Source organism: Homalodisca vitripennis, unplaced genomic scaffold (genome assembly GCF_021130785.1).
Source record: "Homalodisca vitripennis isolate AUS2020 unplaced genomic scaffold, UT_GWSS_2.1 ScUCBcl_3335;HRSCAF=8811, whole genome shotgun sequence".
Classification (NCBI taxonomy): domain Eukaryota; kingdom Metazoa; phylum Arthropoda; class Insecta; order Hemiptera; family Cicadellidae; genus Homalodisca; species Homalodisca vitripennis.
Window position 1 is genome coordinate 25,636 of NW_025779443.1, and position 12,510 is coordinate 38,145.

The following is a 12,510-nucleotide window of genomic DNA, read 5'->3' on the forward strand; positions in this document are numbered from 1 at the left end:
GTCTGTGTCACAAACTCCAATTACCACCTTTAGAGAAGCTCTGATTGTAACCGGAGAGACGAATCATTATTTAGGTGAAGCCTACCTTTGTTAATAAGATTAGACATTAAGTCATCGATATCATCTTTGAGCCACTTTGGATTATAGATCTGATTGTTGGCAAGTCCCTGACGAACATTCTCTCTCAGATCAGGGGTACATTCAGTTGAGATTTAGTCATCATTTGCCCCAATGCAGAAGTCCTACCAGCACTAACTGGATGTCATTTAAGGATCAGCTTGTGGCTACGTGCATTGTAGGATCGAAAACTTCTTAGAATTGGAAATCCCGGCCTCATCTTTGAGTAAAAGCATTTTAAGTTGTTTTCACGAGAACTGTCCTCTAAGAACAAAAAAGCAGCTATACGTGACTAGCTGGTGGTACAAGAACCCTAGTGGACTACATTACTATGTGAGACGGCTATTCAGTAGCTGTAAAAAATCAGGTGTTTGGGAAGCTTGCAGTGCTTTTCTCACCAAATATAAAAATGGCACCAAGAAGGCTAAACGCGATTCCAAGAGACCCTTAATTCACAGTTTGGAAAGTACAAGGAATACAGCTAGGCTTTACCAGCATATGACCTAAAGCCAAATTATCCTGAGGGGTCCTTAAAGAACTCTCAAGGGCAACATATAAGCTCAGCGAGGGAGATTCTCAAACTTATCATGAAGAATCACTTCCAAAGTGGAAACCAGACCTGGTGCCGCTAATTTTAGTAAGATTAGATCAAGGGCAAGTGTTGAGAGTTAGAAGAAAGTCAGAAAAAATGGTTACATATTCAAAGGTCAAATGGGAAATTGGTAAATTAAACCATACAAGTCACTTGGGAATGATGGAATCTTCCTTTCTTAAGTGTAGAAGAGCCCGTAACTTCTGTTTAAACATCGCTATAAGCTCATTCAGGGATAATGTTTTTATGAGCACCGAACAGTTAGCCGTGTCCAATATATAAGTATAACATACTTTAATATTATAATAACGTATATACGAAACACTAATAGAATTATTATTTAAAAACAACCTATACAAAACAGTTAAATCAGACATACTGGCACAAATCTCTACTAAGGCTCTCAAATAAACGGTACTAAATTTTTTTTTAAATTCATCGTTGCATCACTATAGAGACAAGATAGAATTTTTATTGACTTTCTGCGCATCGCAGTTTGGATACCACTGCCTGTGGCTGTCTAAACAGTCAAAGTCATAAGCCATTAAATGTTATATATCATAAATCTATTTTTCACCACCATGTTAGCGTTACGGGCATAAAATTACTACGTTCCATACATAGTCGATTATTTATTATTTACACATCCTTAGACATATACTTAGATCTATACAAATGGGGCCTCAGCTTTTTATCAATTACATAAATGGTATTGCAGAGGCCATCCCGGAGAATGACCTCATTATGTTTGCTAATAACATCACAATCACAGTTAGTTTATAGCCTTGAAGTCACTGCATTTACAAAAAAATTACATGAATTAATCTTTCGCAAACAATTTCTTGAAATAATACATTTGTATTCAAACCTATTCAAAATGCTTTACAAAATTAAAAATTCCAACCCTGTCCATGAAACTCAGATTGATGTCACTCACTCGGTCGACTTTCAGGGGGATAAGGTTGAACGAGTGTATCGATTGAAGTAAGCAGTTAATTAAGAACGAGTCTAGGCTAATAAGGGGCATTTCGTCTTACGCAGCCTTAAAGGGCTAAAAAACTTGGCCCGAATAAAATTTCACAATTTCCTTCTGCTTGCTCGAATCCCACATTTCTTGTTAATATATATATATATATATATTTATATTTATATTTACAACTGCCGAGGAAGTAGCTTATAATCGTTTATAAAAGTTTTCTCTTGTCGGAAAATCTTCAATTTTGCAATCTAACAACGGAAGGGAGTTTTCCAAAAAATATTGATTTAGTCTAAAAACATTTTAGCCTACAATATATCGAAAATATGCTTTATGCTTGAATTCAAGATGAAGGAATTGACCGTTGGAGTTAAGGATTGCGGTTCGTTCAACTAATTAAAAAGAGAGCCTTCCTTTCTGGAATCAAGAGAACTCCCTACGAAGCCCTCTTCGGTAGTAAATTAAAAGTACTCCATCATCCCTGCCAGAAGATATTTTAGATGAATTTCAGGATGAAGAAGATTTAGAAAGAGTTGAGAAGAATGTATAATCAACAACAGAAGATTTTAAAAAGAGTTGAACATATTCAATCAACAACAGAAAATATAGAACACCAGGAAAATCAGGACGATATCTCATCTCCCACACAAGAAATAGAAATCATTGAAGATACCAATGATTTGATTTTAACTGGTCATTAAGAAGAACATACATACAGAAGGGCATCATCTAGCCCTTTAAACATCTGTTTCGATGTCAACAACGATCAGAAGACGTGCTCTATGTGTTTGGGCGACATTCATATCGCGTGTGGTCATTCCAACCTAATACATGACATAAACGAAAATAAAGCATGTGAGGTAATCGTACTATGCCCTCTATGTTTTAGAGCCGATAACGTAGACGTGGAGTGAAAAAGATTGTTTAGAAATTCAGGCTAAAAAGATTAAAGTTGATTCTGACAAAAATGGATTTGGTTGCAAAAGGAGCTACTGTTAGAGTTCCGATCCAAGATGCTGACAAAGGAAAAGGAGACCTGAGAAACGTCTTAGCAGTTGTGATGGAAGTGACGAATGATGGTTTTTATAAACTTGGAACTGCCAATGGAAAATTAAAAACAACTGTACGCAGGGTCACAGTTCTCGGTGTGTGAGAAATGTTTTATCAGTATTGAAAATGTCACTGATAAGGAAACCGGACTTCGGACCGTAGCAGCAGTCCAGTCTTCAGGAAGCGGTCAAGGTTTCATAAAGTGCAGTTGCGAAACAAAGTGTACAACAAAACAATTTACTTATGTAAATAACAACATACAGTATAACTCAAAATGCCGTGGTTCAATTACATCCTGTATTAAGTAAATTGAGGTATATAATTTCTTTTTGTATAATTTTTGTACTCAGTAAATAATTTTGCACTGAATCTGTTTATACTAACACTTTGCCCAAGGATCCATAGGCATTGTATGAAATGACTAGGCATAATACACAATACCTAGGCAAAGTGAATAATAATACAACCTTGATTATTCATTTCAGATATTCACACACACACGCGCACACGCACACGCACACACACAGACACACACACACGCACGCACACACACACATTTCAAGTGCCTCCTCAAACGGTTACAAAGATCTTTTTATAATATAGGAATTTACATTTTTGAAGTCTCTTTTCGCATAAAATTTCACACAACGGAATATTTAAATAGCACTAATACACACAACACTAGACATAAAAATAGGCTAAACATTTATGAAAAAATCGAAGTTTTGTCCATTGAAATCTAATCAATCCAAAGAAATTCAAATCCATTTAAATATTTGTTTCTTTTCAAAAACATATTTTATAGTTTAAAAGAATTGTTTTAAAAGCCAACCAGGGTGCTCCCTGTCTCCTAACACCCTTCCACTACCCTAATTTGGAGTAAGAATGTCTGCTAAGGCACGTTGACATGTCCAGCATCGCGCAGATCAACTGGGTGCACTATCAATCAAGTATATTGTAGATGTATTTGTTATTTTCTATACGCATGGCACCTAAGTGAACGTATTTATGGCCGTATCACACGTAATACAGTTTTATTAAAATCATGATTAAAATGAGTTATTGTATAACGATCTATTTAGACTTATAATTCGATTACAGTATATATTACATTTTAGACATGAGCTATTATGCACGTGAACGATTTTATGATTAGCTTTAGCTCTCTCTTTTTGAAACGTATCCTGAGTTGAGTTGTATATTTACTTCTGTGTTCAGATATTTATATTATAAAATTATACTTTTGTTTTGCAGCATAATACAACCACAAATATTAGAATGATTCTGCATGGTTGTATACCTTAAGCCTGCCACAAAAGTAGAAAATCTGATTGAATAAAACCTAATAGATAGCGACTGACGACTGTTAGTTGTTGACACTCGGCTGTCATGTTTTGACGTTTACTTAGGTTCGTGTTAGTTTTCAATTTTTGATATAGTCAAGTGAACCTAATTTATTTTTATTTCTTATTATTTACTATTCATTGTTTTATGGATCAAAACTAAACGTTTTATTGGTTTATTTCAAAAACAGCTGGAAATATACAATATGGGAAGGTCTAGGTTAGAAACGAACTTTCGAAGATTACTAGCAAGATGTGAAATAATGGCAAAAGAATATTCTTCAGATGATTGGAGATTGGAAAAAGTATGTGTTTGGTGACCACTAGGCTTTGAGAGTTAATCGATTTTCCATGATTAAATAAAAAAAATGTAGATAGTTTCTTATGTTGTGTAATGACATATTTTACTCCATACTTATTTTCCCCTTTAGAGGATTACCATGACTACCCATTTGGTAATGAAACTTAGAGCTGGAGTAACAAAATATGAGCTATGCTTTTATTAAGCGTTGTATCACCAGGCTGGTGTGTGAACCTCTAGAGCCACTGACATGGGTGGATGCATAGACTTCCTGGCATGCTGGATGTTTGTCGCTGGACTACCACATTAATTTGTTAAATTTTACAAATAATCAGGCTGCAGTATAATAAGCAGCCACCAGCACAATCGGATGATAATTATCGAATGATATCAAATCATCGATATTCATGACCATCCAAGGGACTGAAAGCAAAATTTTGGACTAAATAATGTAATAGATATTTCAAAGAACAATATGGTTTTGATAGTTTTCAATCTTAGAAATTAATGTATAAATATTATACTAAAAGTATAATAAATAGTTAATATAATTACAATAAAACAATAACATTTACTTGACTTATGTATTTTCAAGGATAAACGTTACTGTTTGTTAAACAAAGGAGACGCATACCGCACTGTTCTTGCCACCAGTAGTCAATAACAAAATATATCATTTTAAGTTTTAATTTATTTCCAAGCACATTTGAATAAATGTTGAATGATGATGTTGAATTGAATTAAGTTTTTGAGTTTTAGATTTTTAAAATGTTATTATAGAGAAGCTATATTTTTATATGTAGTGAAATAAATTTTTGTTTTAATTGAATAAAATAACTTAACTGTATTTAAAGTACTCTTGAGCCACGTAGTACTATTACTTTACAGGCTAGACGTGTTTGGAAAGCCAATCTGTAATCTTATTTTTGCATGTACTGATACCATTTAAACTACATTAATTTACTATAAAGTTATAATTAGTTTGGTTCCAACTAAAATAGTATATAATTTTAATCATCCTAACAATACCAAACCTTGGATGTTTAAAAGTCTTCTCCAGTGCGTTTTTAGGTACATAATGTTTGTTCTGGCTTTACTTGTAGCGAAACACTATCTGATTCTCATCTTTGATCCTGGTTTTCATCTCCTCATTACAAACTGGACACCTTGGATTTAAAGGAGCTGGTTCCTTTTCTTGCAGCCATTTAAAACACTGCTCAGTGTTTATAAAAACATTTTGAGCCAATATATGTATATTGATCGCCATTGTTCTTGTCGTTCTCATTAGCCTTCTCCTACATAAACGAAATAACAACAGTTGGTAATGACGTCACTAGCAACAGCTGGTAATGGCATCACTAGTGTAAATAAAGAAAGCTGGCAATACTAAATTATGAATACAAATGTATTTGTCAGTATCAATATTTCAAAATCGATAATCATCATCCGATTGGATTGGTGGCTGCTTATTATACTGTAGCACATAATCACGTGCCTTTCCATTAATTTTTAAGAGTAGAAAGATGATTTTAGTACTGTTTTGACATAGACTGTAATTTATATTTTAAATTTAGGTATCTTTTTTAAAGTTTAAATTTTATAAGACTCATATGATTTTATTTTGAATAGTCCTACTGCTATAGAATTATTTGTCTATATTATTAAAAGAACTTCTTGATTTTTGTTCAGCAGTACTTAAAACTATTTTTATATACATATTGGGTATCAATCAAATCCCTTATATTCTAATTTATTGTGCCTGTTGTATATTTGAAATTGTCTTATGACATTATAGAATCGATTTATTTAAACTTTAACCAGCTGGATACTAAAACACGTGTTCCTCAGGCAACTATACTCAGTCCATCAACCAACTTAACCCTTTCACTGCCAATACCCGGTTTTCCAAACATGATACATAAACTGCCAGCATCCAGTTTTAAACGAGAATTTGTAAAAATAATTATGAAATAAACTGTCACATTAGAAGTTTTTCAATGTGTGCTTCATATTTGTAATAAATTATACTACCCTACTATTTTTTAGAGTAATTTTTTTGGTTATAAGGAAATAAAACTATTAATGACAATACATAGCATAATGTTGACCATGCAACTCATACACTGGCGTTATTAATATGTTAACTTTCATATTAATCAGTATAACAGTTTATAATGACTAGATGAGAGAGATAAAGCACACATGGTAGACAAAAACAGCTATTTTCCTGAAATGTAGTTGGAGGGAGACGGGCCAGAGGTTGCAGTTATTGCAGTCAAGGTAGAAATTAGGAAACCTTAACACTCCTGCGACCTAGCGGTCTGAATGTGTGTTATTGTTACATATCCATCCTCAAGTCGAGATATAAAATGAGCGAGGTCTAATACAAATCAAAATATCCTATCAAAATTGGGAGTAATAATCTGTAGTGTGCTTCAGAAATCAATTCTGAGTCCACTAGTTTTTAAAGTTACATGAATAACATTTCTCAAATAATTGCATAAAATAACCTCTTTGTGTTTTGCAGATGATGCGACAATTGAAATAATGAAAATGAAAATGAAATAATGATTTATTCCAGCATTTTTTTTACATATAAAAAAGAACAAAAACTCTTTCTACGGAATAAGAACTGGCCACGTTTACAAGTATTGCGGCCAGATTGCCAAAAAAGAATAACAACAAAAAAGCTAGAGTCCAGATTTTTCAATTGAATGACACAGAGCCGCTCACTGTGACGTCTGTTCTTTGTATCACACTACAAATACATTAAATTATACAGCCACCATTACACTGTTATATTTAATAAAGCAATACAATTAATAATTTTAAAAAAATATCAAAAACTATTTTAGCAATAATAAAGTTTTAAATTTTATTGTTCTAAATTACAATAATTAAAAATAATTACAAATTACTCAAAGAAAACAACCATATTTTTACCTTAAAGCTAAAAGTTCTTAGTCCTACCGATTCTTTTATTGACAAGGGTAGCTTATTAAAAAACGTAGGGCCACTATGACGAAATGAACATTTAAACGACGATTTATATACTTTTGGAGTTCTAAATATTCTGACGATTTATATTACGCGTTATTTAAATATAAAAGATCAGTAGTTCCAGTATTGCCGCTTCTCTGGTTAAATAATCTAAGAACTTTATAGATATAAGTATGCTGAATGGGAAAAATGTTTAACTCCATAAACAAAGGAAAAGAACTGTCACGGATTTTTTTTCTTAATATAATTCGTAAAAAAAGTGATTTTGAACGACACGCAATTTTTGAATTAGATATTTATATGCACCACCCCAACACACCACCCCATATTGTAGTCTGGAGTCAACTAAGGCAAAATACAATGTTCTTAATAAATGTGTAGAGCAGAAATTTCTTAGAAAGTAAAATTTTCTTACCGAAGATTTAAGTGTTTTATGTAAAGAATTTATATGTTTTTCCCAGTTAAGTTTTTCATCTAAAAACTATCCCAAGATATTTGAATTCCTTCTCTTTATTAATGGTCTCACAATTACAGTTAATCTCACAAGAACAATTGATATGATACTTTAAACTAGAAAAAAAATTGAAACCTTTAAAAATCAAAATTTACATATTTTGTCTTGCTAACATTTATTTGCATTGAATTTAATTCACACCAATTTCTTAATTTATGCAGATCGTCATTTAGAATTTCAGAAAGTGTTTCAATATTTCTATGGCAGTAAAAAAGTGCAATGTCATCAGCAAAAGCATTTGGTTTTCCATTGAGGTTTAACTCCAGCAAATCGTTAATAAAAACCAAAAAAAGAGTCGCTGAGATGACAGAACCCTGAGGAACACCTAGCTTTAACCGGTAACGCTGAGCTGAGACATTCACCCACACGAACACGCTGCTCACGACCAAAAAGAAAACTACGAAACCATTTAAGCGCAATCCCTCTCACACCTGCGGCCTCCAACTTGCGAAGCAAAAGTCTCGTGGTTTACTAGGTCAAACGCTTTTTTAAAATCGATAAATAAAACAGTAGATTTATTTCCTTCGTTCATGCTATCATATATCAAGTCAGTTAAACACACGAGCGCATCTTCAGTGGATCTACCTTTCCTGAAACCGTACTGATTAGTACTGAAAAAATTTATGTTATTGAGATATTTAATAAGTCTTATTTTCATTAACTTCTCAAAAATCTTTGAAAAATACAGATAACAGACTAATTGGACGCAGATTATCTAATTTTAAAGATGACACTTTTTTGAAAATAGGAATCACTGTACTTACTTTTAACTTATCTGGAAATACACCAGTACAAAAAACTTAAATTTTACGATATGTGCTAAAATGGGAGATATTATCTCAGAGATGTGTTTTAACGAGTGAAGTATTAATATTATCAAAACCAGAAGACTTTTTATTTTTTAAACTATTGATAATTTCCTTTATTTCTGTCACTGAAGTTGGTGTGAAACGAAAAAAGACGTCAACCTATTGTTAAGAAACAGACCCTCCTCATTAACCCTGCATTCCTGAACTGATTGTATGGTAGTAAGATATTTGTTTATTTGCTCCGCAACGATGATCGGATCAGTTATCAAAACTCCGTTATCTAACTCAACTCGGTCAACATTCTTATCTTTACATACTCCAGTTAGATCATTAACTATCTTCCATTGTTGGGCTGAGTCACCTTGACAACTTAGGAATTTATTAGAATAATACGTATTTTTTACCACATTTATTTCTTCCTTTAAATTATTACAAAAATTTTTATAAAATTGAGCAAAGTTTGTGTCATAAGGCCTCCTTTTAAATACTTTATACAATCTTTTTTTACGTTCAAACTTTTTTATTAACGAAATATTTTATCCAAGGACTTTTTATTTTTGCTTTGTCTAACTTGTTACCATGACTAACAAACTTTTTACTACTAGACAGCACTTCACATAACTTATCATGAAAACTATTAAAACACTCATTGGCATCATTAATAATTAATAGGTCGTTGAAATTAATGTTTAATAACTTTTGCTTTACCAACTCAAAATCAAAGTACACTTTAGCAGTTTTAGCTCCTACAATTCCAGTATCTACGATCTCATTACTATTTATTTTTAATCCAAGCAAACAATGGTCAGTCAAATCAGTGTCAAAAACGGCCGACTCAAAAAGTGATAAATTACGGTGTCTTACAAATATGTGGTCCAAACATGTTTTAGTATGCGTAGGCAAGTCAATAAATTGTGTGAAACCCAAACCACTTAGCATTGTTAAATAATTCAGAGCAATTTGACTTCTGTCTAATAAGTCGAGGTTTATATCACCTATCAGTATACAATTACTTGATAAATTAGAAAACAAATTAGTAAACTCTTCAATAAAGTTCTTTTTTTCGTAACTTTGTAATCTATATAGACAAATAAGATTAAAAAACATTTTATTGCAATTTAATTTTAAAACTAAAGAATCGGCAGTTACCATACTAAAATTTAAATTTGTTACTTTTAAGACATTGGATACAAAACAAATTACACCTCCAGACCTGTATGTATCATTACAACAATGAAAAGTATTATAACCTTTTATGGCAAATAAATCTACCTCGTCACTATTGATCCATGTTTCACAGAGAACTATAATACTTATACTAGTTTTAATTTGGTTTATTTCTAGTAAAAAACTATTGAAATTTTTTCTTAAACTTCTGATATTTGCATAAATTATATTTATACTTTTATTTTTATTATCGGGATTAAAAAAACTATTTAAAGAATAAGAAAATTTTGACATTGGCCTACTTATCATACAAGATTGTCTTTAAGCAAAGATTATTAATACAAATTTTCAAAACTATAATAAAATAACTTAACATAACTTGTTTTATAATGCTCACTTACTAAACCAGATTGTCAATGTCCATGTATGATAAGATCTTCTTGACAGGGTCTCCCTCAGCTTTCCTCGCAAAGAAACTTGCTATCGCGACTCCAGGCAAACGTATATCCGATCTCCCTGCATTTCTTCTTCAAACTTGCCAGAAACTTTTTGTTTTCCGGTGACAAGTGGTCGCTGATGTACACTCGCTGTGCCGGAAACCGCTGATTTACCTCCCGAGCAACAAGTGACCTCTTTTTCCGGTATGCGTTGAGCCACTCAGCCTTCCTCTCCCTGTCCGTGAACTGGATGATCAGCGCAGGATCCCTGTTGAGTCCATAGGATGGCACCCGGTGCGCGATGGCGACGTCGCTTTCCTGCACCTGCACTCCTATAGCCGCACCCACGTCCTTCACCAGGTCTTTGACGCTCTCCTCTCTTGTAGATGGCAGACCGCTGACTTCAACATTGTTCACATGGGTATACTGCTCAAGATTTCTCATCCTATCCCTCAGGTCCAGAACTTCTTTTGTGAGAGATTTGTTCTTAGTTTTTAAAAGTTCGTTTTCCTTCTTTAATTCAGCAAACTGCAAAGTAATTTGCTCCATTAACTTGTTGGAAGCATCGATTTTATCCGACACAAACTGAACAGAGGCTGATAGGTCGGTCATCTCAGACTTGAAGGAATTCATCTCAGTAAAAACGTCCTTTTTAAAACCTTCTATTACCTGAATTAGGAAGTCCTTAGTAAGAACATCAGCAGACGAAGAGCCAGAAGTAACAATGTTCTGAAAAGAGTCACCTCTACAGTCCTTGCACTTGTAGTCCCTCGTCGACCTCGTCCTCTTTGCCTCGAGATCGTCCTTTATGCAGTCAGCATGAAACACAAAGCCACACACTCCTACACATTTCACATCATTCTTGTCACTTGAAGATTTTTTACAGACGCCACAGATTGCCATAGCTAATAATACTTATAAAAAATCACTTTCAGCTATGAACAAACACGCACGACACGATAAGAGCTGCACGTGTGCAGTACGACCTTGAACTTGGTACGGAGTGATAGAGTAGAGCTCTTATCGGCTCGACTGACTGAGCTGGACTGTCACCAATTGTCACCAAGCTCAACGGAACAATTGTCAATTGATGCAATAGTCTAAATAAACCAAGCAGCCCAGTTGTTCTCTAAAATAAATTGAAACTAAATCCTACCTCAACAAATTTTATGTGTATTTTGACCTATCAGACAAAATTCAAAATTATAAAAAAATATCAATTTTACAAATTGGAGAAGATACTAAGTAAAGTCAATCCAACCATGTGAATTTGTTATGATTCAGACTGGACCATGGATTGGACTGAAATGAGTAGTTGTAAAAGATTGAGGAAAACTAGTAAAGGGAATATTCATTTTGCGGAATCTCAGTAAAATATAGAAACCTAGACATTTTCAGAGTCGTTTATCAAAGCTTGTTTAAGTCACACATTTCCAACTCAGTGATATTGTAGGGAATATCTGAGTTGAATCTGCAGTCGAAGCATTGAGTCATTCTTAGCCTGCCTCCAGGAATTCATTTACTAGTCTAGAACTGTTAAAAGTCTCAGGTCTTTATATTTACGAAGTTTCCATGTACATTCCATTAAAATCCCTGGAATTAAATAACGTAAAACATAAAATATAGGTAGGAATATTTATAGTGAACAACACAATTTTTAGTCCAGGAATAAAACATTTTCCCAACATTTGCCCCCCAGTATTAAATTATTGAAAGAGTTGGAAAAATTGAGTAGTAATAAAAAAAAAACATTTTAAAAAAGCAGCAAATTCTTTAACAGATTTTTGTGATTAGATTGAATATTTAGATAAATATTGCCCTGTGTGTATCTTTAGATCAATTTTTGTGTTGTGTTTAAGGATGTCCACATCCCTTACTAAGTTTACACATAGTTTTAGACGATTTAAGCTCTTTGCATTAAATAACTATGACACAAATTTTCCAATAAGTCCTTGATATCTGTAAATTTTAATTGCAATTTCTTTGTTTCAGTTTATCAGCACATTAGAAAGAAATGTTGATTGAGCTGGAAAAAACTCACACGTAAGTTTATTGAACTAACTTGAAAGACAAAATCAAGAAGTATAATGACATAGTTTTAATTTTAATATATGATTTTATTTTCATCCATGTAATTTTCATATTTATAGGGCTGGTAAACAGCAATAGTTTTTAAGACAATGCCGTATGTACCACATTAAGCA

At 33.0% G+C, this 12,510-nt stretch overlaps 1 protein-coding gene across 1 annotated transcript; it reads right to left on the reverse strand.

Moving 5' to 3' along the window:
- Positions 1–10,324: 10,324 nt before the first annotated feature.
- Positions 10,325–11,209, reverse strand: LOC124372473. The gene has a single exon (XM_046830876.1). It carries the CDS (start codon positions 11,207–11,209, stop codon positions 10,325–10,327), a length of 885 nt encoding a protein of 294 aa, XP_046686832.1.
- Between the last annotated feature and the right edge of the window lie 1,301 nt (positions 11,210–12,510).